A 23895-nucleotide genomic window follows, 5' to 3' on the forward strand; every position below is an offset into this window, starting at 1 on the left:
ACAGAAGTGGACTTTTTTATGTTTAAATATATTTCCCCTATGAAATACATGACTCGGTATATTTTCTGAATATTTTGCAGCGCTTATTCATTCGTTTAAAAGAAGAAAAAAAAGCTATTTTGATCAAATATCCATCTTATTTTAAAATACAAAAGCAATTCGCAATGCACGTGATTCAAATCATCATGCCTAACGTAATATCGATCTATAAATATCGATAAGACGATGACCATAGACGGACTGTAGCAGGAAGAGTGAACCAAGTCTACATTTCTTTATTTTAAGTTGAAATAATTGACAAGTAAAGTCGTGCAATACTCGTTATATGTATGCCGAATTAAAGACTGATATCTATTCATTCATAAACCGTTTCAAGATTATTATTATTAATTTACGTTATTCACAAATAAACAAGAACATTTTAAATCAGAAATCTCACGGCAAGCAAAAAAAGAAAAGAAAGAAAAGCAGCGCCGGACGTCTACTGCGCATGCTCCCCAGTATCCCGGAAGTTATGAATCCCACCAACGGCTGCATCTGAAAGTTGTAAACGGTGTATGTGCTTGTTTTTCAACCCCGAGAGGCAAAACTTATCAAGTGTACCCCCACTACAGGTAGGGAGAAGTACATATATATTACCACATGGCCCCTTGTGACCTTAGCTCACTACGGTTGCTCACACGGAGCTACGGAATGAAACACCCGTTAGATATAAGAAGCTCTTTAAATCCTGATTTAACTCCTCACAGCTTTCAGACTCTACTGAACTTAATGGTGAACACGTTGTGATGTGTTGTGTTTTCTACGAGTAGCTCCGGGGAACCGGGCTGAAGCTCCCTCTCCAGTCCCGCCCGCGGAGCCCATGTCCGGCTTCGACCTCGTCCAAGTGGACGGTGACGGCGGCGGGGATCCGATCCACCTGCCGCCCGGGGAGACGGTGTTGGGCAGGGGGCCCTTACTGGGAGTGAGTCCCTTATGGCTTATTATAGTTTATTAGATACTAGCAATACTCTAAACACATGCACTTTAATAAACATTACTGGGAGTGAGTCCCTTATGGCTTATTATAGTTTATTAGATACTAGCAATACTCTAAACACATGCACTTTAATAAACATTACTGGGAGTGAGTCCCTTGTGGCTTATTATAGTTTATTAGATGCTACCAATACTAGTCTACACAACACATGCACTTTAATAGACATTACTGGAAATGCAGTGGTGGGATGTAATGTAACTGTACTCCTTCACTCATGTACTGTACTGTAGTACAATTTGAGGTACTTGTATTTTGTACTTCTACTACACAACATCTCAGAATCAAATACTCTGTTTCACTCTACTATATTTATCTGAAGAGCTTCAGTTGCTTTGAATAAAATTATGTTTTTGCTGACACAAAAAAAAACAAGTTTATGAAGTTTTGATATATATTAAACTAGCTAACTGTTTATAGTGTACAGCTGGAACGATAGTTGGTTAATCAGTTAGTCAATTTACAGAAATGTAGTTTATTTTGATGGTTTCAGTCATTTTATCATGATTCCATTTTGTTTTTCTGTTGACATAAACTGCTTTTATCCAGTCACATTCACACCGTCCTTTAGTATGTCACGTTCAAAAAATATATTATTTATTTGATTCAAATGCCAATAGGTAATTTATTGCACTGCTTTAGGTATAAATTGTATACTATTTCCATTACCAACTATTTTTGTTCAAGACAAACAAACTGATCAATATATCTTCATTGTGCATTCAACATAAACACCCAGAAAAGATCAATTTAAAAAATAGAGGGCGTTTCAGCAGAGCTGCAGGTCTTACACTGAACCACTGGAGGGCGCTGTTTGACTGGTAACGTGGAGCAGGACCTGTCCTTTCTGATGGTTGTGTAACATTGTCTGTGTATTTCTAATGAAGCATCTCTGCTTCTAAATCATTATCCTGATTTCACGTCTTCTGGTGCCACATGCAAGGAGTGTTGTAAAAATAATATTAAGAAGAAAAAAAACTGAACACAATCTAATAAAATAAGTATGTTTAACAAAAATTCAGGTTAAAATCTGGTTATAAATACGCAATTTACAGCAGGAATGCTGAAGTTTGGGCATTTATATATTTTTTTTGTTCAAGAAATTCTAGGAAAAGCAGCTTTTGTTCGTCAGCTCTTAATTCTTCACCAAATTATTTGAGATTCATCCACTGGGGACCATGAATACTAAGAGCAAACGTCATCCAGCGTTTTTAAATGCTTCATCCTTTGCTGGAACAAATTGTTGATCAACTGGAATTATTGTCCTGATGGTGGTTTGTTTTAACTCTTTTCTTCTTCTTTGTCCTCACGTTCTCTCAGGTCAGCGACAAGAGAGTGTCCAGACTTCACGGGCTGCTGGAGAACCTTGACGGACAGCTGCGTCTCAAACCGGTACGTCCTCTCGCCGCACCGGTGACTTTACCCGTTAGTTCACTGTTACAGCTGCAACAAATAACTTGATTGTGATTTTAAAATATGATTGTTTATCGTCATCCGCTTGCCTTGGGGTCTTTTGAGAGACTGGAGTCTCCTCTCCGAAGTGGAATTGTGAATGTCGCAGAAATCAAAGTCTTCTCACGTCCCATAGTGAGTTTAGTGAGTCGCTGGTTTTAAGGATGTTTTCATTGCACCAGACGGCTCCAGATGCCGTTTTTCTTTTAGTTTGAACAGTATTTCAGTTGTTACAACAAAAGACAACATTGTTGTCTGCCAATTACCAAGAAAATCATCTTCCTGAAGACTTTATTTGAGCAAATTTGGCAAAAAGAGACGTCTCACGTGAAAACTCTGATTAGGAAATAGACGATGAGTTGAATAGATCGGCGTCTTTGTCAGCGATACCCGATCCAGCCGTTTGTTTCGGTATCGGTGCGTCCCTAATTTAGTCTTTTCTTGTGATTGACATGCGACCCTCCAGGGTGGCGTGCCCCGCCTCTCGCCCAGTGCCAGGATGGATCCTCTCCGTCTCCGGCACCGAGAGAAAACCTTGAGTTTCAGGATTAATGGCCGTCAATGATTGCCGGAAAGGTCTCCGTTTAGTTGCTGTCATCACATTCCCACGGATACATTCAATATTCAGATCTTTTTTTAAAGTCAGATCACGCCGACATGGACCCGCTCGTGTGATTGACAGGAAGTCGACGCATCGGCGCGTCTCAAATAATAATAATGAACACTTCGCAGTCACAGCACCTCGAGCTAATTACTTTTCTTTTTTAATACATTCAATTCACAAAGATCCGCGCTGATAGTCGCACGCGGATAACGTGCAATTATGAGCGTCTTCAGAGAGTTCCTTTATAAAGGAAGTCTACTCAGTCATTTATTTTGGGATGCAAGTTGTGTCGTGAAAAATAAATGAACAAAGCTTCCTTACATTTTTTTCCCTCTCTCCCTTCTTTCACAAAACCTGAGCCGACCTTCTTTCCCGTTCCTTTGTGTTAAACTCCTTCGGGAGGTTCAGATGGAAGTGACAAAATCATGAGCGGGAAATCTTTTGTGAATCTGACCTTTTCTCTGTGAATTGAAATATTTCAAGTTATAACGAGCTCCTTTTTCATCTCTGTTTTCGGTCTCCACCAACCATCTCCCCACCTGCTAAATGCTCCACTATTGAAGCTCTATAAAGCCGAGATTAGTTCCAGCTTCAGTCGATGGTTCCCTGTCGGTCCATCGGCACGTTCTCACCTTCGTCCTCTCGTTTTTCGGACCCCTAGACCCACCTGAACCCGTGCTTCGTTCAGTTGTCCCTGACCGACGACCCCCGACCTCTGCAGAGAGACGCCTGGCACCGCCTCCACCACGGAGACCGGCTCTCTCTGCTGCCGGGGCAGTTCATCTTCCAGGTGGTGGCCGTGGGCGGAGACGACCGCACTCCCAGGTACGCACTCGAAAAAACGACGACCCTCGTTGCCCAGCTTCCCGCCCACCCGGACGTCTTTGTGAGCAATTGAATCAAGAGCGAAGAGGCGGCTCTCCACTATTTAATTAATGTCTTATCCCTTTTATCTTTGCAGAGCAGGTTGCGATGGGTCCGGTTCAAGTGTTTTCTGTACTGATTTAAAATCCAAGATTAGGGAGACGGTTGATTCAAGTAGTCTGTGGGCTTCGGTAATGTTTTATCTTTGATGTCTGTTTGAAGTTTACATCAAACAGACAGGAAAAGGACACTCGAGCAAATGTGAACCGAGTCGAAGGCTCACGTTGCATTGAATACAGTACATGCAGATTGTATCCCAGCAAGACATTGTTATTTAGCAGGACTTCAACTTCAAGTTTTCAGGCTTAAAACACATATTATAATTCTTTTGCCATAGAAACAGTCAGACGTTGGAAAAAGAAGAAGAAGAAGAGCTTCCCGTCGCTCCCGAGCCAGATGTGGAGCCCCATCCTCCTGCCGGACAGACTCCTCCGCCACCAGCGGCTCCGTCGGACGCCGTCAACGGGAGCGCCAAAAAGGTTTGTTCTCGACCTGGCATCCAAATCCCGGTATCCGGCAGAAAGTCGCGTCGCGTCCCGATGACGTCATCGTAAACCAGGAGACGAGCCAAAACCTCTGCTTATTTGGTGTCTTTCTCTTTTAAGGTTTTTTGACTTTTTTTGATCCATGAACAGTTTCACAATCACTTTTCTATGCAATTTAATAAAAAAATTCACCAAACTCCATCTCTTCCGATGAAAAACTAAAACGGTCGCTCAGTATTTTTCAGCCTGGATCTGATTTTCCAATGTTTTTGTGTGTTAACGAGGCAGAATGCTGCAGACAGCCGCCGGTAAACAGGCTCCGTTTGTCATGATAAGTGTCTGACAGCATCGCGGAAAAGACCCCGAGAAATTAAACACTTTTATTTTCCTTTTCACTTTAATAGGATGGTCGTCGTTCTGAAATCTGCATTGTAGAAATCTGCTAAATATTCAGCCACGGCATTGAAAACATTGTATGTGACACTGAGCTACGCTTTCTGTTCTCCAACAAGCAGAACATTTCATTGGCTGAAAACAAGTCGTAAATGTAGGAAAATAATTGCACCTGTCTTTTTGCACAAACTTGACTTTTAGACTTTATCACGCTCTGGAGTTGGAAATGTTTGGATCACTGAGGCTGGAAACAATCCCACACAGCGGAGACACCACTGGAATCTAGTTGTATAACCCTTGTGTTGTCTTGGGGTCAAAATGACCCGTGTACGAGTGTATATGTATGTGTGTTGATGGGTCATTTTGACCCTGAGACAACACGAGGGATAAATAATATGATACTGATGACGTTAGCGCAGAAGTAGCAGCTTTAAACAGAATTACATGAATCATCATGACACGCAAAAGAAAAGTGTTGCGTCTCCACTTCAGTTTCAGGAGTCAAGTTCTTCCAGTTAAACTTTCATTAACATCAATAATTCCAGATGATCGGCGTCATAGTTTTCCGCATTGTTTCCAGCTCTGATGATAAACAGACTTTTTGTTGTTCTTCTTGCTTCATGAAGGGAGAGACTGGGCGTCCAAAAGACGTCCATGGCGACCAGAGGGAGGAGCCTCCGCCTGGAACCAGGAGAGTTCTCCCTGCGTGGATGATGGCGGCTGTAGCGGCGCCACGCGGTTCCGCCTCCTCCTCCTCCTCCTCCAGCCCAAAAGGTACCGGCACGCTCCCGTCTCGTGGATTTAATCGCTTTTTCTAAACGTCACGCTTGATCGGATCTTTCTCTACGTCACGATACATTTGTCGGTTCCTTCGAGGATCCTTAAGAAAGTTTCTTTCTTATTTTCCGGGGTTTCAAAATGTCTTAAATGTCCAGCTTTTTAGGAGGCATTCCATTCAATTTGTGTATTCAATTCAGTTTATTTTGTATAGCCAAAAATCACAAATTTGCCTCCCGGGACCTCACATTGATCAGGAAAAACTCCCCAAAAAATTGAAAAAAAACTTTCACAGCGGAAAAAAGGGAAGAAACGTTCAGGCAAAGTATTTATGTCTTTTATTTCTTCTTCAGCCCGACTGATAACACATTTATTTTAGGCCAATATCGATATTTGAGGGTTTACAAAGCCAGATAGCGATTTATGGGCAAATAGAAACTTTATTAAACATCAACACAAAACATAAACAGACAATCCTGATATATATTAGATGTGTTTTTTTTAAATTGTGGGACCTTTTACCTTTAACCTTTAGTCAAATTAAACTGCGTAACAGACACTGTTTCTAAATAACCTCAAAACTAAATTTCTCTCCTGCAATTTCTTCTGACATACCAGACAACATAAAGTTACATATATAAACATATTATATAGACCAATATAAGTACAATAAGCTAAAATAATGAGCCAACTAAATTGGAATCTGTCTGTCTTTCGTCATCCGATCGATTTCCCACTTGGCGGTTTTATTGCAGAGGACCCAAAGAAGTGCAGCATCGAGTGCGAGCTCTTGAGATCTACACAAAATATGTATCAGCCGTGTGTTATGTGCAGAGCGTGTGAAGTGTTCTGGTTTCCCTTCGTAATCCCAGTAGTATTGACACATAACGTTGCAGCAACCTTGATTCATTCCCTCAGTAAACATTGTAAACATGAGTTTATGTCTCAATCTCTAGTTTCAAGTCTTCTTCAATACAGCATGATGTTCATTTAGTAAATGATGGTCATTTAGAGTCAAACAGACCATAAAGCAGGGGACGCTTTAGGGCGGGGCTACAAGGTGATCAAGGTGATTGACAGGTCGCTGCCGTGGTGTCTGCAGATTGGAGCCCAGATCGACTGATTCAATGTTACACTGCCAAACGGCATGCTGGGTACGGCTCGCTGCAGTACATATTATGAAGAAAGAGACTGCTTTATTCATGCAGCGCTTTTCAAAATAAAGTCACAAAGTGTTTTTAAATTGTTGAACCAGGATTTAAAACAAATGCAATTTTCCCGAACGGGACCGTTTCTAAAAATACTTTTGAGCTGTGGTGCGTTTTTCCGCACTAATGCACAAAGAGCGTCCGCTGAAGGAGGGAGAGTCTGTTTTCAGGTGATCTTGTCCAGGTGTCCGTCTGCTCCGGGGATATTTACTTTGAAGGGAAGCAGACGGACCCTCAGAGAGCTCATTACGGCGTCCATTACGGCGTCCATTACCGCGTCCGTCCGCTCTGCCCAGCACTCAGAAGAGCTGGTTCTCACTGGGAAGAGTGGGCAGATGGAGAAGTTCCAGTTTCCTAAAGAGAAACTCGCGACGCGCTCTGTGAGTCTGCTCTCGTTCCTTTTGGCGACGGTGGAAAGCAATTAAGTACTTTTTCTCAAGTTCTCTACCTTTTTAAGTTTGAAGTACTTTACTTATTAGTATTTTACATTTCTACTACTCTACATTTATAAGGGAAATACTGCACTAAAAATCTAAAAAACTATTCAGTATTTCCCCCCAAAAATGCAAAGATTACAGAAAAGTCTGAAAAACGAATGTTCACATCAGAAGTCTTCTTCTTCTTCTTCTTCTTCTTCTTCTTCTTTTTCTTCTTCTTCTTCTTCTTCTTCTTCTTCTTCTTCTTCTTCTTCTTCTTCTTCTTCTAATGTCATACATAATAATATATTAATATTACATACATAATAATTCAGTATTTCCCTCCAAAAATGCAAAGATTACAGAAAAGTCTGAAAAACGAATGTTCACATCAGAAGTCTTCTTCTTCTTCTTCTTCTTCTTCTTCTTCTTCTTCTTCTTCTTCTTCTTCTTCTTCATACATAATAATAGTCACATGGGAACTGATAATACTGCAGAACAAGTACTTTTACTTTTGATACTTCAAGCATATTTTCCTGATAATTAATTTACTCAAGTGAAATTTTGCAGGACTTTTACTTCCTTAGTTGTACTAGTACTTTAAGGATCTGAATACTTCTTCCACCACTGTAAGTTGTGTAAAATTAAGTTTCCGTCTAAATTAAAAAACGAACAACTTAGATATTCCAATTCATAAGAATAATAGTGTATTTTTAACAGATTTTGGAAGATGAAATATTTGATTTTTCAGTATCCGTTGGGCTCTATTTCTCGTAAAATCCTCTGAAATCAAAATTTGTCTCTCTGTTTCAGTTCAGTCAGCTGTTAGGAGAAGCAAAGGACCTTCAACCAGCACTAAAGCAGCGGCAGCCAAACAGGCCACGCCCACCAAGCCCTCCTCACCTGAGGAGGCGGAGCTCTCCGAGGAGGACATGTCGAGGAAGAGGAGACGGAGGGTGGACGAGGAGGAGGAGAACGAGGAAGAGGAGGAGGAGGAGCGAGGAAAGTCGTCTCCAGCTGACATAAACACCGCCACACAGGCAAATTCAATCAGTCAATCTGAGAGCGAGGCCAGGAAGGCCAAGAAGGCCAGAGTCGAGTCGAGCGGCGCCTCTGCACCCGGACCTCGACTGAGAGAGCCGTGTCCGTACGGGAGGAGCTGCTACAGGTAGCGTCTACCTGTGCACCAACACAAAAGTCCTGGCGCCAACAAAGATGACATGAAGTGCTCTTGATGAACATGAGAAAGAGACACACAAACAACTGCATCAGGTTCTAAAAGCTTGTCAAAGCAGCCGCTTCGTCTCTCTGATTTCAGCCTCAAGAGATGCTCCGTCTCGAATTTAAGACAATAAGATGATTTCACAATCATTAAAGCGAAGGTTTTCTTACACGACTCCGACACCAGTGACGTTTACGTAAAGCACCTGACGCCAGATCAGTCGCCGTCATCCGGCTGCAGAGCTTAAGTTAAAGGGAGGGTTCGGAAAATTTTGCTTGAGAATATTTTCTCTTACTGGACCTCATTGAATTTTATTGATTTAATTTTTTTTATTCGCCAGTTTTATCTGATTGCAAATATGTCATTGTGTAATTTACTGGAATTATTTCTCTTTACCAGCATCAAAGATATGTTTAAATGTTATCAGTGGGCTGTAATTCTTATTTTTTTGTGATTCTGCTGTATGGAAGCCCATTTCCTCTAGTAGAAGAATACAAATTATGAGATAGAAAGTCGTTATTATAAGATAGAAAGTCAAAATTATGAGATAAGAAAGTCATAATTATGAAATAGAAATTCATAATTATGAACCATCATGCATGCGCATTTACTATCTCAAAATGTCTTTCTTTCTATATTATAATTTTGACTTTCTATCTCATAGTTTTGACTTTTTATCTCATAATTGTTTTCTTTCACTGGCGGAAATGAGCTTCCATATTCTTGACAGTGTTGATGTAACTCCAATAGAAGTCCTGTGGTTTAAATGGATTGAACTTCCACTGTTTGTTCCTTTTTTATTATTATTCATAACTAATTGCACATAAAGGAGCAGCAGCAGCAGCAGGGACACATCCTGCAGACATCCAACTCGGCCATGACCTTTCTGTTTGTTCCTCCAGGAAGAACCCGGCCCATTTCCAGGAGTGCAGTCACCCCGACGACACCGACTACGAGGAGGAGGACGAGGAAGAGGAGACGCAGGAGGCCGATCGGCCCGAGTGCCCCTACGGCACCGACTGCTACAGGTCAGACATCACGGATGACACACACACACACACACACACACACACACACACACACACACACATTACAGATGGGTGAATAGCTCTTTGCATTACAACAGCTGGAGTTCAGGGACGAAAGCACCAACCATGAAACATCCCCTCTCATGTCGGCTTCCTGTCGTCTCCCCGCTGTCTGTAACAACGGCTTGAAAGTGCCTCAGAAGATATCCTTATATATAATAATATAATAATGTCTTCTACGTTATCGTTTTTATTAATTGACTTCATAGGATTGTCAGAACTGAACCTTTTTATTTAAATTTAATCTCATATTTTCAGCTTCTCCATCCGAGATTGGCACGATGATGTTGTGGATGTTCGTGGATATTTCCTGATCACGCTCCTGCTCCACAGAGGATGAACCCTTTATATTTTAATATCCACACTATTAACTTCTTGTGCCACCCTCAGGACATCTTTTATATTGTTAGCTTCTGTTCCTCAGACACTCTAAATGCCATCGGTCTGAAAGTGACATTAATCATTTTTTTTATTCATGTAATTTATTACAGAAAGAAACAATAACTTTGACTTCTTGTTCCCTGACAGGAAAAATCCTCTTCACAGGAAAGAATACAAACACACAAAGAAACCTGGTAAGATGTTCCTCTGACTTGATGTTGATTCTTATTAATGGCAAGATCAGTAAAATTCACTTAACTAAACAATATTTAATGGTTTTAATCAAATAAACATTTCTGCTCTGTGTATATACAGTATATTACATTATATAATATATTCTAATAGATTTCTTCATGCCATCTGATCAAAACTGCAGTAGTCATTAACTCAGGTCCATTATGCAAATTATATGTATTATTTAAATAAATGCTCAGTGTTGATTGAACAAACAGTATAATTCTTTTCTAATTTAATGGCACATTTTTCTTGGAACTCGTAATTTAGTCTTTCATCTGCAATATAATAACCAAACATTTGAGTTTTGAGTGGTCGGAAGTCCATATACCAACGCAAGGTGGCAAAGAGGCGTTTAGAAAATGACGGCATCACGTTTATCGTCTGGTTAAAGGTTGCCATTGTTGTTTTAAAAACCACGCACAGTCGCACAAAATGCTTCCCAGCGAAAGCCAAAACAAAAAGGGATTTACACACACACACACACACACACACACACACACACACACACACACACACACACACACACACACACACACAGAGACAGAGACAGAGACAGAGATGCTCAGGGTCTTTAAACCCACTGGGGTCAATCGATTTTTTTTCCTCAGCGGGTTATAATGTAATCTCAAGACCCTTCAGGACATCCCCCCACCCCCCGCTCCACAGAGGAAATGACTTTCACTCACACACACACACACACACACACACACACACCCTCACATCCTTCTTTCTTTAATGAGAAACGCGATTTCCCCTCTGATTCTTTTCTTTATGCCTCAGTTGACATTCAGTGTAGACGCTCAGTAGTCGTCCTTTGATTCTCCACCTCCACCGACCGGAGAAATGATGTCGCACTTTAATGTCTTCCACTCGGACGGCTCTGAACACACTGCTGCCCATAGAGGAGAGACATAAGATGTTATATTGAAGTAAAATATGGAGTAAAAGTTACAATAAATTAATTTATTTCATTAGGGACCAAAGCACCAATGCTGTTTGTTAGATGAATTATTATTATTACGATTTTTATGATAAAACTAGAAAGCACTCCTCGTTCATTCCTTTAATTAACGAACTGCAAGAAATGTTTCGTCTGCATCAAAACACACGTAAGGAAAGGCCAGATATTTTTTTTTTTAAAGATAAATGTCAAACTTCCTCTTTTGTTCCTTTTATCTATTTTTTTTCTCTCTCCATCAAAGACATGTGAAATCAGAGGAACATGAAAAACTCTCCACGCCGCTCATGCAGCGCTTCCGTCTCTGACTCACTCCCTTCACACTGCCGATGCTTTCACAGGTCGCGCCACGCGCACCGCCCCCAAGAAGGCCGCTGACGACGAAGACGATGACGAAGACGAAGACGACAGCTTCATCGACGACGACAGCGAGGACGCGGGCGACGACTCGGACTACGCGCCTCCCAAGGTCTCGGACGACAGCGGCGAGGAGGACGTGGCGGGACTGCAGAAGGAGGCGAAGGCCTTCATGAAGAGGAGGAAGTAGATTCAGAGACACACACACACACACACACACTGTGCAGCGGCAGGACCAGCGTGTCGCTCAAGATCACCGCTCACCTTGTTGGGAGCAGTTTTCGTGGAAGGAACTACTTTTTTGGCGGTGGAAAGGAAATAGTTCCCACGTGAAACTGCTCACAACAAACGCCTGTGGATTTCTAGAAAAGAGACATTCAAATGTATGTGTCATCGAGTCCCGTAGTATTCGAGAGACGTTTCACACCAAAACCATCTAGACTGATCAAAAGCACTACGGGGAAGAGGACAAATACGCGCCCCCGCCTTTTAAATGATTTCACAGGTTGTAGTTCTCTCCTCGACGGGGCGCCGAAACGCTGTCGAGGTGTTCTCGCACAGGCGTCGTCTTGGCAACCTCAAACACAACAGCGGGCCGCAGTAATTCAGGCTGATTGAAGAAAATATGTTTTTGTATGAGAAGCACGCCTCGAGCCGCTTCAGATGCAGATTTAAACTGAGGAGTGACATCATTCCTGACTGTTTACAGGAAACCGCCGGAAACGAGACGCTCTTGTTTTAAGCTTTAGTCCAGGCTCAGAGGTTTTCACTCGCTAAGATGTATTTTGTCGCTTCTAGATTTTATTCCAGATGATCGATTCTGCTCGTGTAAATGTCAGAATGACTTTCAGGCGTAGATTTCTTATAATTGTTCCTCTATGTTTTGTTGTTCTTACTTTGTTTAAATACATTTGATGAAGACAAAAAGGTATTTCCTGGGATTGATTCTCTAGTGTTGCTATGAAAGAGAGAATCCCATTCATCATATATTTTGATGAGACTCCAGACTCTGTGTATTGTCTGTGTATTTTACAAGAAAAACTAAAAATGACATTTAATTTGTCATTCTAGTTGAAAATACTAAATTTGTTGCATTTAATTTAATTGATCAACATGCTGATGTTCACCACCTTAGCTTAGCGTGTCAGCATGCTAACGTTAGCTAGCGTTTACTTATTAATAGTGCGACACGATAGGAGAAAAATATGCGATGACATTGAACATTGCAATGACGATACAAAAACGGATATTAAAGGGAACTTAGTTTTGCCTTTTTTCTGCTCTCAGTATTCTGCTAAAATACAATAAATTGGTTTTTGAATACAAAAATGTAAAAAATGTTTTGAACAAATTGAACTGAACTCAAAAAGCACCATTAAAAGCTAGCTCTGAATGGTTTGCGAGTACAACACTCGAGTAAAGCTGCAGAAGTGTAGCTCCCTTTAGAGCCAGCACGGATCACAGAGAGCTGACCTGAGGTCTGCTCTCTGTGAGGTTGATGGTGACGCTTCATTCATTGACGATGATAAACGGACAGAAGCAGCCTCGAGAATTTCCACAGCTGCAAACATCATCTCAGTTCACGACCTCAGAGCTGCCGTCTAAAGACACGAGTCCAGGGTGGATTCAAGAGTTGATAACCTCCTTCTACTTCTTCAGATAAATAAACTCTTTAAAAAGCCTCTTGGATCAGCTGGAAAATGCATCTTCACAAAGCTGAAAACAGGTTTTTCTTTCTAGAGATACAAGGTTCTCACAAACATGAAGATCTTATAGAATATGATGCGTTAATGTAGATTCAACTATACAACAGTAGCAATAAAAATGCAAAATACACATTAATGCAACAGAAACATCTGATATGATAGTAAAACACTAGCAGGGAACATTTTACTGCACAATGAGGACATTTACTTTTCATGCTTTCAGTACATTTTACTGATAATATTTTTACTTAAATAAGGTGTTGAATGCAGGACTGAGGGAGTTTGAAGTTTTAATCTTGAGACGCATAACGATGTAAAAGCTGCTGTCACATTTAAAAATATGACGGATCCATTTATGACGTGAGAAACTGAAATGGTGTTGGATGTATACGATCATATAAACGACTTCAGCTATATACATTTTTTTTTATATTATTCATCATCAGTGTACAAATATAACAAAAAACGCACCCTCTGCATCTGTTTCCATCTTTTCACGGTATTTTCATGATCACTGTCGGGCCAGCATGAGAACGTCTTCACCGAAGCAAAACCAACGGTTCAAATCCACTATTTCCACAAACTGTACCAAGCATCTCAGAAACAGAACTACAAATATGGCCGCCTTGTAGTCTTCTTCTACGTATGAGCGACGGCCACAACGCCAAACAGAGTGTTGCAGCCTGGCGCTGGTTCCTTCAACAAAAAAGCCAATGGGAGGTTTCCATTGGATTTTAAATATTTCAGTAAATAAGCTCTAAAAAAAATACTTAGAATCTTCACAAATGAACACCACTTTCATGAGTAAAAAGCGTTTACCGTATGAAGGAAACTACATGTGACTTCTTGTCGCCCCCACTAAGCTAAAGGAGGACCAGCGTTCTGCGTGATGACGTTTTGTAGTTTCATGTAGTTTCTTGTAGTTTCATGTAGTGTCTTGTAGTTTCTTGAAGTCTCTTTTAGTCTTGTTTATTGTAGTTTCATGTAGTCTCTTGTAGTCTCTTGTTGTCTCTTGTCGTCTCTTGTAGTTTCATGTCGTCTCTTGTAGTCTCTTGTAGTTTCTTGTCGTCTCTTGTAGTTTCATGTCGTCTCTTGTTGTCTCTTGTAGTTTCATGTCGTCTCTTGTAGTTTCATGTCGTCTCTTGTAGTCTCTTGTAGTTTCTTGTCGTCTCTTGTAGTTTCATGTCGTCTCTTGTCGTCTCTTGTAGTTTCTTGTCGTCTCTTGTAGTTTCATGTCGTCTCTTGTAGTTTCATGTCGTCTCTTGTAGTCTCTTGTAGTTTCATGTCGTCTCTTGTAGTTTCATGTCGTCTCTTGTAGTGTCTTGTAGTTTCTTGAAGTCTCTTTTAGTCTTGTTTCTTGTAGTTTCATGTAGTCTCTTGTAGTTTCATGTCGTCTCTTGTCCTCTCTTGTAGTTTCATGTCGTCTCTTGTCGTCTCTTGTAGTTTCATGTCGTCTCTTGTAGTTTCATGTCGTCTCTTGTCGTCTCTTGTAGTTTCATGTCGTCTCTTGTAGTTTCATGTCGTCTCTTGTCGTCTCTTGTAGTTTCATGTCGTCTCTTGTAGTTTCATGTTGTCTCTTGTTGTCTCTTGTAGTTTCATGTTGTCTCATGTCGTCTCTTGTAGTTTCATGTCGTCTCTTGTAGTTTCATGTCGTCTCTTGTAGTTTCATGCAGTCTCGTATAGTTTCATGTCGTCTCTTGTAGTTTCATGTCGTCTCTTGTAGTTTCATGCAGTCTCGTATAGTTTCATGTCGTCTCGTCGTCTCTTGTAGTTTCATGTCGTCTCTTGTAGTTTCATGCAGTCTCGTATAGTTTCATGTCGTCTCGTCGTCTCTTGTAGTTTCATGTCGTCTCTTGTAGTTTCATGTCGTCTCTTGTAGTCTTGTCGTTCCTTGTCGTCTCTTGTAGTTTCATGTCGTCTCTTGTAGTCTTGTCGTTCCTTGTCGTCTCTTGTAGTTTCATGTCGTCTCTTGTAGTTTCATGCAGTCTCGTATAGTCTCTTGTCGTCTCTTGTTGTCTCTTGTCGTTTCATGTCGTCTCTTGTAGTTTCATGCAGTCTCGTATAGTTTCATGTCGTCTCTTGTAGTTTCATGTCGTCTCTTGTAGTTTCATGCAGTCTCGTATAGTTTCATGTCGTCTCGTCGTCTCTTGTAGTTTCATGTCGTCTCTTGTAGTTTCATGTCGTCTCTTGTCGTTCCTTGTCGTCTCTTGTAGTTTCATGTCGTCTCGTCGTCTCTTGTAGTTTCATGCAGTCTCGTATAGTCTCTTGTCGTCTCTTGTTGTCTCTTGTCGTTTCATGTAGTCTCTTGTAGTCTAGCTTCAGAATTCCCAAGAGGGATAAGTGCTGACCTTTTCTACGTCCCAAAAAGAACGAAAACATTAAAAGCTTGTTTTAACCCCAGGCCTTATTTCAGGCATCTGACTTTGGGTTTTAGGACTCTTCCTGCAGCGCTCCTGCTGGAGGCTGCGTCCTCTCTGGTCGGGTAATAAGGGATCAGAATTCCCACTCTTTGTCCGCCCTCTTTGACCCGGCAGCAGATCCAGCGCCGTGCCGTCGGTCTACTTCAGCCGGGCGCCGTCGGCGTCCTCCGTCACCCGGAGGGAGCAGGTCCGCGCCTCCCCGTCGTCCAGCGACTTGGCGGCCACAAAGGTCACCAGCTTCAGCTGGAACTTTCCCGCCTTCTTCAGGCGCTTGTTGTTGCGCCGGACGCTCATGAAGCAGAGGGTGTTGATGATCCCGTTGCTCATGGCGATGCACTCGATGATGTAGAAGACCACAAGGGAGTTCTTGTCCCTGGATATGAGCGTCGGGTAGAAGTCCCGCAGCAGGGCGAACCCGTAGTACGGCGCCCAGCAGAGCACGTAGGCCACCAGCACCAGAACCAGCACCACCACCGTCCTCCGCCGCCGCCGGAGCCTCTTCCGGATCTGATCCGTCTTGAAGCCCGGGACGTCCTTGAACCACAGCTCCCGGGAGATCCGGATGTAGCAGACGGCCATGACGGTCACCGGGCCCACGAACTCCAGGGCGAAGACGAGGAGGAAGTAGGAGCGGTAGTACGCCTGCTGGTCCACGGGCCAGATCTGGGCGCAGAAGGTCTTATGGGCGCCGCCTTCCACGTGCGGGTACGTCACCTCCGACGCCATGTAGGCGGAGGGGATGGAGACGAAGATGGGCACGGTCCAGACCGTCAGGATCACGGCGTACGCCGTCTGGGTCTTCATGCGCGGCCTCAGAGGGTAGAGGATGGCCATGTACCTGCGGACGGGAGGACAGATGTTGAGCGGGGAACACTTGACGGATTTAAAACTGGAACCAATCTGACCGTCCCGGATACACACAGCCGGCGTTCATCTTTCCTCCCCTGCAGAGGCTGTTTACACACGAGAGGATGTCAGCCGTGATAAATGGAACATGCCGGGTGCTCGAGTGCGAGCGTCAGCCGATGATGGATTGGGTTCAGAAGCCCAGAAGCAGCTTTTTATTGTAGCGGAATGTAAATCACGCATCGTCCTCGGAGTCCTGAGATCTGTTTGAAGCGGAGCGATCATTCATTCATTTCCTGTTTCCCTCTGACGGATGAAGCTCTGTAGTTGGGCCAAACTACACGGCATGTTGATATGTGGAAATAATTTAAAGCTGATGTTTTTAAAGGATCTATGCTGCGTTCACACACGGGAGGAACTAGATTCTGATTGAGGAGCATTATTTCAAAGAGCACCTTAAATTAGACCAACACAGCTAATAATGAGGCTTCAAAACTCTCCTTTTTGTGTGTATGTTTGCTTAGAAAAGCACCACAGCAGAGGGCAGGAAGAGGAAGAGGAGGAGGAGGAGGAGGAGTGGTGTTTTCTGTCTCGTTTTGTTATAGCAAACCAACCAGAACACGGCCCTCGGCGATTCTGCCACCTGACATGTTGATAATGTGATCTGTTCTCAGCGGGCGGTCATGTACATGCAGGAGTAGAACATGAAGGAGGCGATAAGAGGAACACACACGTACACCGAGGGAAGGAGAGAGAGAGAGAGAGAGAGAGAGAGAGAGAGAGAGAGAGAGAGAGAGAGACCGGCCACATGAAAGAGGATGGAAGGAAAGGAGGGGTGAGGAGAAAATGCCAAGAAAGAAAGACATGGTCTCCACTCCGTCTGTATTACTGCTGTAGACTAGATAACCAGATATAAAGGAGCTGAAAACATCTACAGCAGGGAAATGCAACACACACACATTAATGCAGCTGTGATATTAATCCAGGAACATCGTATATAATATGTATAATATGCATTTGATATATATATATATATGTATATATATATATATATATGGATGTATATATAATTAGTTTGACATCTGGGCCGAAGAGAACAGACAGAATATGGTGAATAAAGTCCCCAGAAATAGTGAATAGTTTATAAAGTGGATTTGTCTGTGCCGAAGATCAAAGTCTGCGATTCTTTGCATTGAAGTGGCAGCTGATTTTATATTGATTTTTTTATTTGGTCCGCTTTAATTCGTGCATCATGAAAACAAAACATAAGAAATGGAAAAGAAACCAAGAGTATAAACTTTCATGAAAGAGCCTTTACTTCAGCGTCTGAATACTTCTTCCGCCACTGGAAGAAAGTCAAGGTTGGAAATGAAAAATACAAATTATGGATAAAATGTTCCCCTTGACGACCACGTGACAACTACAGGAAATGTACCCAAAATATTATTATTAAGTTTGTTGCAGTGGAATGTGAGATTATCATTATTATTATTATTATTATTATTATTATTATTATGGACAGACACCGAGGTGCACACACACTCACACACACTCACTCACACACTCGATCGATCACCGACTCTCCTGGTGAAGCATTGAATCAAACGGGTTAAATAACTTAAATCACACAACAGTAACTTGTTCTGATTTCATAAACGTGAATACATTTCATAGTGCTGACCATAGCGCTTTGTCTACTGGTCACATGGGTTGTTACTGTGACCATAGGGTCACACACACACACTCACACACACAAACACTCACACACTCACACACTCTCTCACACATTCACACACTCTCTCACACACTCTCTCACACACACTCACAAACTCACACACACACTCACAAACTCACACACACACACTCACAAACTCACAAACACTAACACACACACACTAACTCACTCACACTAACTCACAAACTCACACACTCTCACACACTAACTCACACACACTAACTCACACACACTAACTCACTCACTCACACACTCACTCACTCACACTCTCATACACACTTACTCAATCACACACACTAACTCACACACACTAACACCATCTCGCTCACACACACTAACACACTCACTTACACACTCACTCACACGCTCACTTACACACTCACTCACACACTCACTCACACACACACACACACTCTCATACACACAAACTCACACACACTAACTCACACACTCACTCTCACACACACACACACACTAACTCACGCAAACACTAACTCACTCACTCACACTAACTCTCACACACTAACTCACACACACACACACACACACACTAACTCTCACACACACACACACACACACACACTAACTCACACACTCACTCAATCACACACACTAACACTATCTCACACACACTAACTCTCACACACTCACTCACACACACTAACACTATCTCACACACACTAACTCTCACACACTCACTCACACACACTAACACTATCTCACACACACTAACTCTCACACACTCACTCACACACACTAACACTATCTCACACAAACACACTCACTCACACACAAACTCACACTCACACACACACACTAACACTATCTCACACTCACTCACACACTAACACTATCTCACACACACACACACTCACTCACACACTAACACTATCTCACACTCACACACACTCACTCACACCACTCGACAGTTGCCTAAAACAAACCAACGTTGCCTCATCACTTGTTCCTGCAGCCAGAGATCTAACCCTCCACCAGATCACACGCACATCCTTCAGGTAGTAATTGAGATGTCTTGCAAAGACACGGGCGAGCTAAACCCTGAATGCTGGCTGTCAGGTGGACTCAGGTGGACTCACCTGTCCACGGCGATGGCCAGCAGTGCGTTGGTGGACACGTAGAGGGAGACGGTGCGCAGGTAGTTGGTGGCGGCGCAGAGCAGCAGGCCGTGGTCCCAGGACAGCTGCTTCACCACGTAGTAGTCCAGCAGGAAGGGGCAGCACACCGCCGCCACCAGCGCGTCCGACACCGCCAGGTTGGCGACCAGCAGGTTGGTGAGGTTGCGCAGCTGCTTGTAGCGGGCGAGGCTGGCGATGAACAGGCAGTTGCCCGCGCCGCACACCAGCATGATGCCCACCAGCACCGCGCCGATGACGACGGTGGCCACGAAGAAGGCCCGGCCCTGCGTGGTGTCCGGGATCTCGTCCGCCGGGATCTCGTAGTCCAGGAAGTAGTCCGTCAGAACCCGGCTGCTGCTGGTGGTGCTGCTGCTGCTGCTGCTGCTGCTGGTGGTGCTGCTGGTCGGGCCGTCCATCTTTGCATCAGATCCACATGCTGGAGTGTCTGCAAGAAGGCTTTGAATTAATATTAATAACCACAAAGCCCATTTATTAGCTGTTCATCAGAGAACTCCTTTCTTTTCTTTTTTTCTACCTTTTTTATTGAGAACTCCTTTCTTTTCTTTTTTCTACCTTTTTTATTGAGAACTCCTTTCTTTTCTTTTTTCTACCTTTTTTATTGAGAACTCCTTTCTTTTCTTTTTTACCTTTTTCTTGAGAACTTCTTTCTTTTTTTAACTTTTTATTGAGAACATTTTCTTATTTTTTAACTTTTTTATTGAGAACTCCTTTTCTTTTCTAACTTTTTTATTGAGAACTCAGTTTTCTTTTCTTTTACTTTTATTGAGAACTCCTTTTCTTTTTTTAGAACTTTTTATTCAGAACTTCTTTTCTTTTTACTTTTTATTGAGAACTCCTTTTCTTTCTTTAAGTTTTTATTGAGAACTCCTTTTCTTTCTTTAAGTTTTTATTGAGAACTTCTTTTCTTTTTTAACTTTTTTATTGAGAACTCCTTTTCTTTCTTTTTTAAAGTTTTTATTGAGAACTTCTTTTCTTTTTGACTTTTTATTGAGAACTCCTTTTCTTTCTTTTTTAAAGTTTTTATTGAGAACTTCTTTTCTTTGTTAAAGTTTTTATTGAGAACTCCTTTTCTTTTTATTTAGAGCTTTTCATTGAGAACTCATTTTTCTTTTCTTTTTTTAACTTTTATTGAGAATTTTTCTTCTTTTTTTACTTTTTATTGAGAACTCCTTTTTCTTTTTTTTTAACTTTGTGAGAACTCCTTTTCTTTTTTTAGAACTTTTTATTGAGAACTTCTTTTCTTTTTTAAAGTTTTTATTGAGAACTCCTTTTCTTTCTTTTTTCAGAAGTTTTTATTGAGAACTCCTTTTCTTTCTTTTTTCAGAACTAGAACTCCTTTTCTGCCGGAGGAAATCATGTGATGTCATAAAAAGCTCCAGAACAGCCACTAATGGGAATGATTCAAGGTCAAGAGAGAAGTTCCGATCTCAACTTTTAAGGCGAACATGGTGCTCGAGAAATCCTCAATAAGTTCAGAGATTTTAACAAAAATGAGCGCAACTCCATCTGATGAAGAACAGATGATGATGAAGGAGATACGTTTAGGGAACTATGGTTTACAAACCCAATAATCAAGAATGAAGGCATTCAGCGACGGATTAATCCACATTTGATGCATTAGCACGGTGTGTGTGTGTGTGTGTGTGTGTGTGTGTGTGTGTGTGTGTGTGTGTGTGTGTGTGTGTGTGTGTGTGTGTGTGTGTGTGTGTGTGTGTGTGTGTGTGTGCGTGCGTGCGTGCGTGTGTGTGTGTGTGTGAGAGTGAGCGATTGAGTCAAAGTAGTTTGCAGTAGACTGCAGTGTGTGTGTTCATGGGGATTAAGGAACAACAGCGGGGCTCACTGGTGTGTTTATAATAGTTTTTAGGGAAAACAATGGAGCGCTACGCCTCCGAGGAGGAAGAAGATTCATCATCATCATCAGGCTTTGATACACAAACACTACTTGTGAGGCGAAAACATTCACTGTTGGTTTGAGTCTGAACATTTAATGACAATCAGAGAAATACAGGATATTACTTCTATTCTCACATCCTGTACACGGTGGCCTATATCCCAGCATGCACTGCGGGAAAGTACACTTCCCGGACAGGTTACCCGTGTGTCTCCGGCCACACACACACACACACTAGATCTAGTGCTTGACATACAGACACCTGTTTTGCCGCTTTAAAGATGTTGGATCTTTGGGTCAGAGTTTTTTGATGCATCATTTTCACGGTTTTGCTGATGCCGTTGCTAAGCAACAGAGTTCATGTAGCCTACTTGTAATATTTGTCCGCGGGTCGAGGAATGTTACGTCTCGGCTCAGACGTCTGGAAAAGTATTTTAGAGCCCCGACGCAAGAGCTTCATAAATTTAATTGAAGTACTAATACTCATTGACAAGTAAAAGTTCTGCTTTGAAAATGTTACTTAAGTATGGAAATATGTCTGTTATACTATTATATATAATCATTAGATTAGTATTACTGATTTTACTGTTACATTTTGACAATCATAATTAATGATTATTTTCTATTTGATTGTTTGGTTTGTAAAAAAAGTGAAAATAGGGAGAACAGTCTCAACATTATAACACATTCACATTATTAAAGGAGACATATCGCGCTCATCTTCAGGTTCATACTTGTATTTTAGGTTTCTACTAGAACGTGTTAACATGCTTTAATGTTCATAAAACATATTTTTCTCTTGCTGTCTGTCTGAATACACCTGAAGTCACCTTCTGACAGCAGTGCATCGTTTTAGCGCCTGTCTCTTTAAGATAAGATATTCCTTTATTAGCCCACAAAGGCAGGTCTGCTCTGATTGGTCAGCGGTTCAAAAGTATCGGCGCTTAGCGGCACTTTTACCGGGGATAAAAAGAGTCGCCGGGTAAAACTCATCAGGTAAACTAACGTTGCATTTGTGCGCGTAACACCGCTGTTAGCGAGCTAGCTAGCAAGCCATGTTGGCAGTGACGTACATTTTGTGAATTTATTATCTATGACCCAATAATTCAGAATATGACTCGTAATAATACATTTATTCATTATATAATAAATTTATGGTAAATAGATGGTCTCTAACGTTGACGTTTTGCAGATAAAGACATTATGTTCATTTGTGATAATAATAATCGATTAATTGCTAACTTTTTGCAAATGTATTTATTGTCTTGACATACACACAAACACATAGTTAAAGGTCTTTTTTTTGCAGCTATCAAAGCAATCTATGAATTAACTATTGCGAACAATTAAATATAGAAATTAATCCCATCATTTTTAAAATTAAAACGTGTAATTTATATGTTTTACATTGTATATATATATTGTACATTATTTATCATGCCTCATTGTTACTTCACTTAATCACATTTAGGATGCTTTATTTTATTATGATGACATTTTCTTGATATATTTGTATATTAGAGCTCCTTATGGATTCATAACTCTTTTGATCAGCGATAAATCGTTTCAGATATTTTTAAAGATAAATATTCTTTAAGTTTCTGACAAAATATAGAACATAGAACATTATTGGACGCTGAGAAAAATTGGGAATTACATTTTTTTTAACCCAATTCACAGATTAAACTGATCAATGATTCAAGAAAAGCCAGCAGATTCACAGATAATGAAAATATGCATTGGTTGCAGCTAATATGTTTCAATATGCATCTGTTTTATTAAATCATAAAAAGTTGGAAATTGGATAAATGTCTTGACTAATTTGAGATAGACCCGTCGGGGTCCCCGGACCACACTTTGGGAACCACACCAGAGTGTGACACACGAGATGAAATACGTCTGCAGGACGCACGTGTTGAAATGTAGAATTAAACGATATTTTCCATTAATTTGCGGCTCTGTGAAGAACAAATGACATTGAGAGCCAGCAGAAAGTTGTACAGGCAAAAATATATTTACATACTAATGTAATGTGTGACACTCGTTAAAGATTCTCCAGCTGACTTCAACAGGATTCTTTATGAATGAAAGTAAATCCCGTGTGAGCCCGTCGCCTGCGCGCGGAGGTTAACGCGTAGATGAAGGTAACGTTCAATGTGTACAGACCTGAAGCTGCTCCTCCGCGCGCTCTCATCCGCTGAATGACGGAGGACCGCGAGGCGCGTTCACGACGCCGGGCGACCCAACACGCACAGACACGCGAGGCGCGCACACGCATTAGTCCTTTTAGAAAAGATATGGAGGAGTTTAAATGTTCTCTTTTGCAAACAAACCATGCAAATCCCCCAATGTGGATATGAATATTATAGAAGTAGCTGATGTGAATATTATAGAGCTTTAGCGGAACCATAAAGTATTAAATTAAATCATTAAAGGCACTGCTTGGCCTCACCGTGACATCTGTAGTGTGTTTGTGACAGAAGTCCTTCAGATGAGCATCCTGCACCTATTACACCTATACAATCCATATTGTATTATCTATAACATCAATTACATCTTTCATAGTCTTCCTCAAGTTTCCATACAGAGTGTAACTGCTCCA

The 23895-nt window shown here is 41.6% G+C and overlaps 2 protein-coding genes across 4 annotated transcripts; one reads left to right on the top strand and one right to left on the bottom strand.

The window, feature by feature from the left end:
• The first annotated feature begins 513 nt into the window (after positions 1-513).
• aplf (aprataxin and PNKP like factor) lies at positions 514-13177 on the top strand. Of its 3 annotated transcripts, none has more exons than XR_013771011.1 (10): positions 514-614; positions 813-964; positions 2357-2428; positions 3754-3917; positions 4354-4495; positions 5521-5668; positions 8109-8463; positions 9420-9545; positions 9864-10180; positions 11523-11624. XR_013771011.1 is itself a non-coding variant. In XM_079220121.1 (10 exons), exons 2-10 carry the CDS (start codon positions 863-865, stop codon positions 11726-11728), a joined length of 1362 nt encoding a protein of 453 aa, XP_079076247.1. In that variant the 5' UTR covers positions 514-614; positions 813-862; the 3' UTR covers positions 11729-13177. The 3 variants fall into 3 exon arrangements, 2 of the variants coding, with proteins under 2 accessions (XP_079076247.1, XP_079076248.1); XM_079220121.1 differs by having other exon boundaries at positions 10134-10180; positions 11523-13177; XM_079220122.1 differs by lacking the exon at positions 3754-3917 and having other exon boundaries at positions 520-614; positions 10134-10180; positions 11523-13177.
• A 2625-nt stretch (positions 13178-15802) lies between these two features.
• Positions 15803-19797, bottom strand: LOC306738102 (prokineticin receptor 1-like; the record flags this gene model as incomplete). Its single annotated transcript, XM_079219931.1, has 2 exons — positions 15803-16502; positions 19343-19797. The coding sequence occupies 2 exons, from the start codon at positions 19795-19797 to the stop codon at positions 15803-15805; spliced, it is 1155 nt and encodes a 384-aa protein (XP_079076057.1).
• Positions 19798-23895: the final 4098 nt, after the last annotated feature.

The sequence above is a fragment of the Taurulus bubalis genome (assembly GCF_910589615.1).
Source record: "Taurulus bubalis genome assembly, chromosome: 6".
NCBI classification, from domain to species: Eukaryota; Metazoa; Chordata; class Actinopteri; order Perciformes; family Cottidae; genus Taurulus; species Taurulus bubalis.

Bases quoted from the DNA above. Each gene is read 5' to 3' on its own strand.
- aplf (XM_079220121.1), top strand. From the start codon at position 863: ATGTCCGGCTTCGACCTCGTCCAAGTGGACGGTGACGGCGGCGGGGAT. The intron at 4,496-5,520 runs GTTTGTTCTCGA...TGCTTCATGAAG, and splicing joins TCAACGGGAGCGCCAAAAAG to GGAGAGACTGGGCGTCCAAA. The intron at 10,181-11,522 runs GTAAGATGTTCC...ATGCTTTCACAG, and splicing joins CAAACACACAAAGAAACCTG to GTCGCGCCACGCGCACCGCC.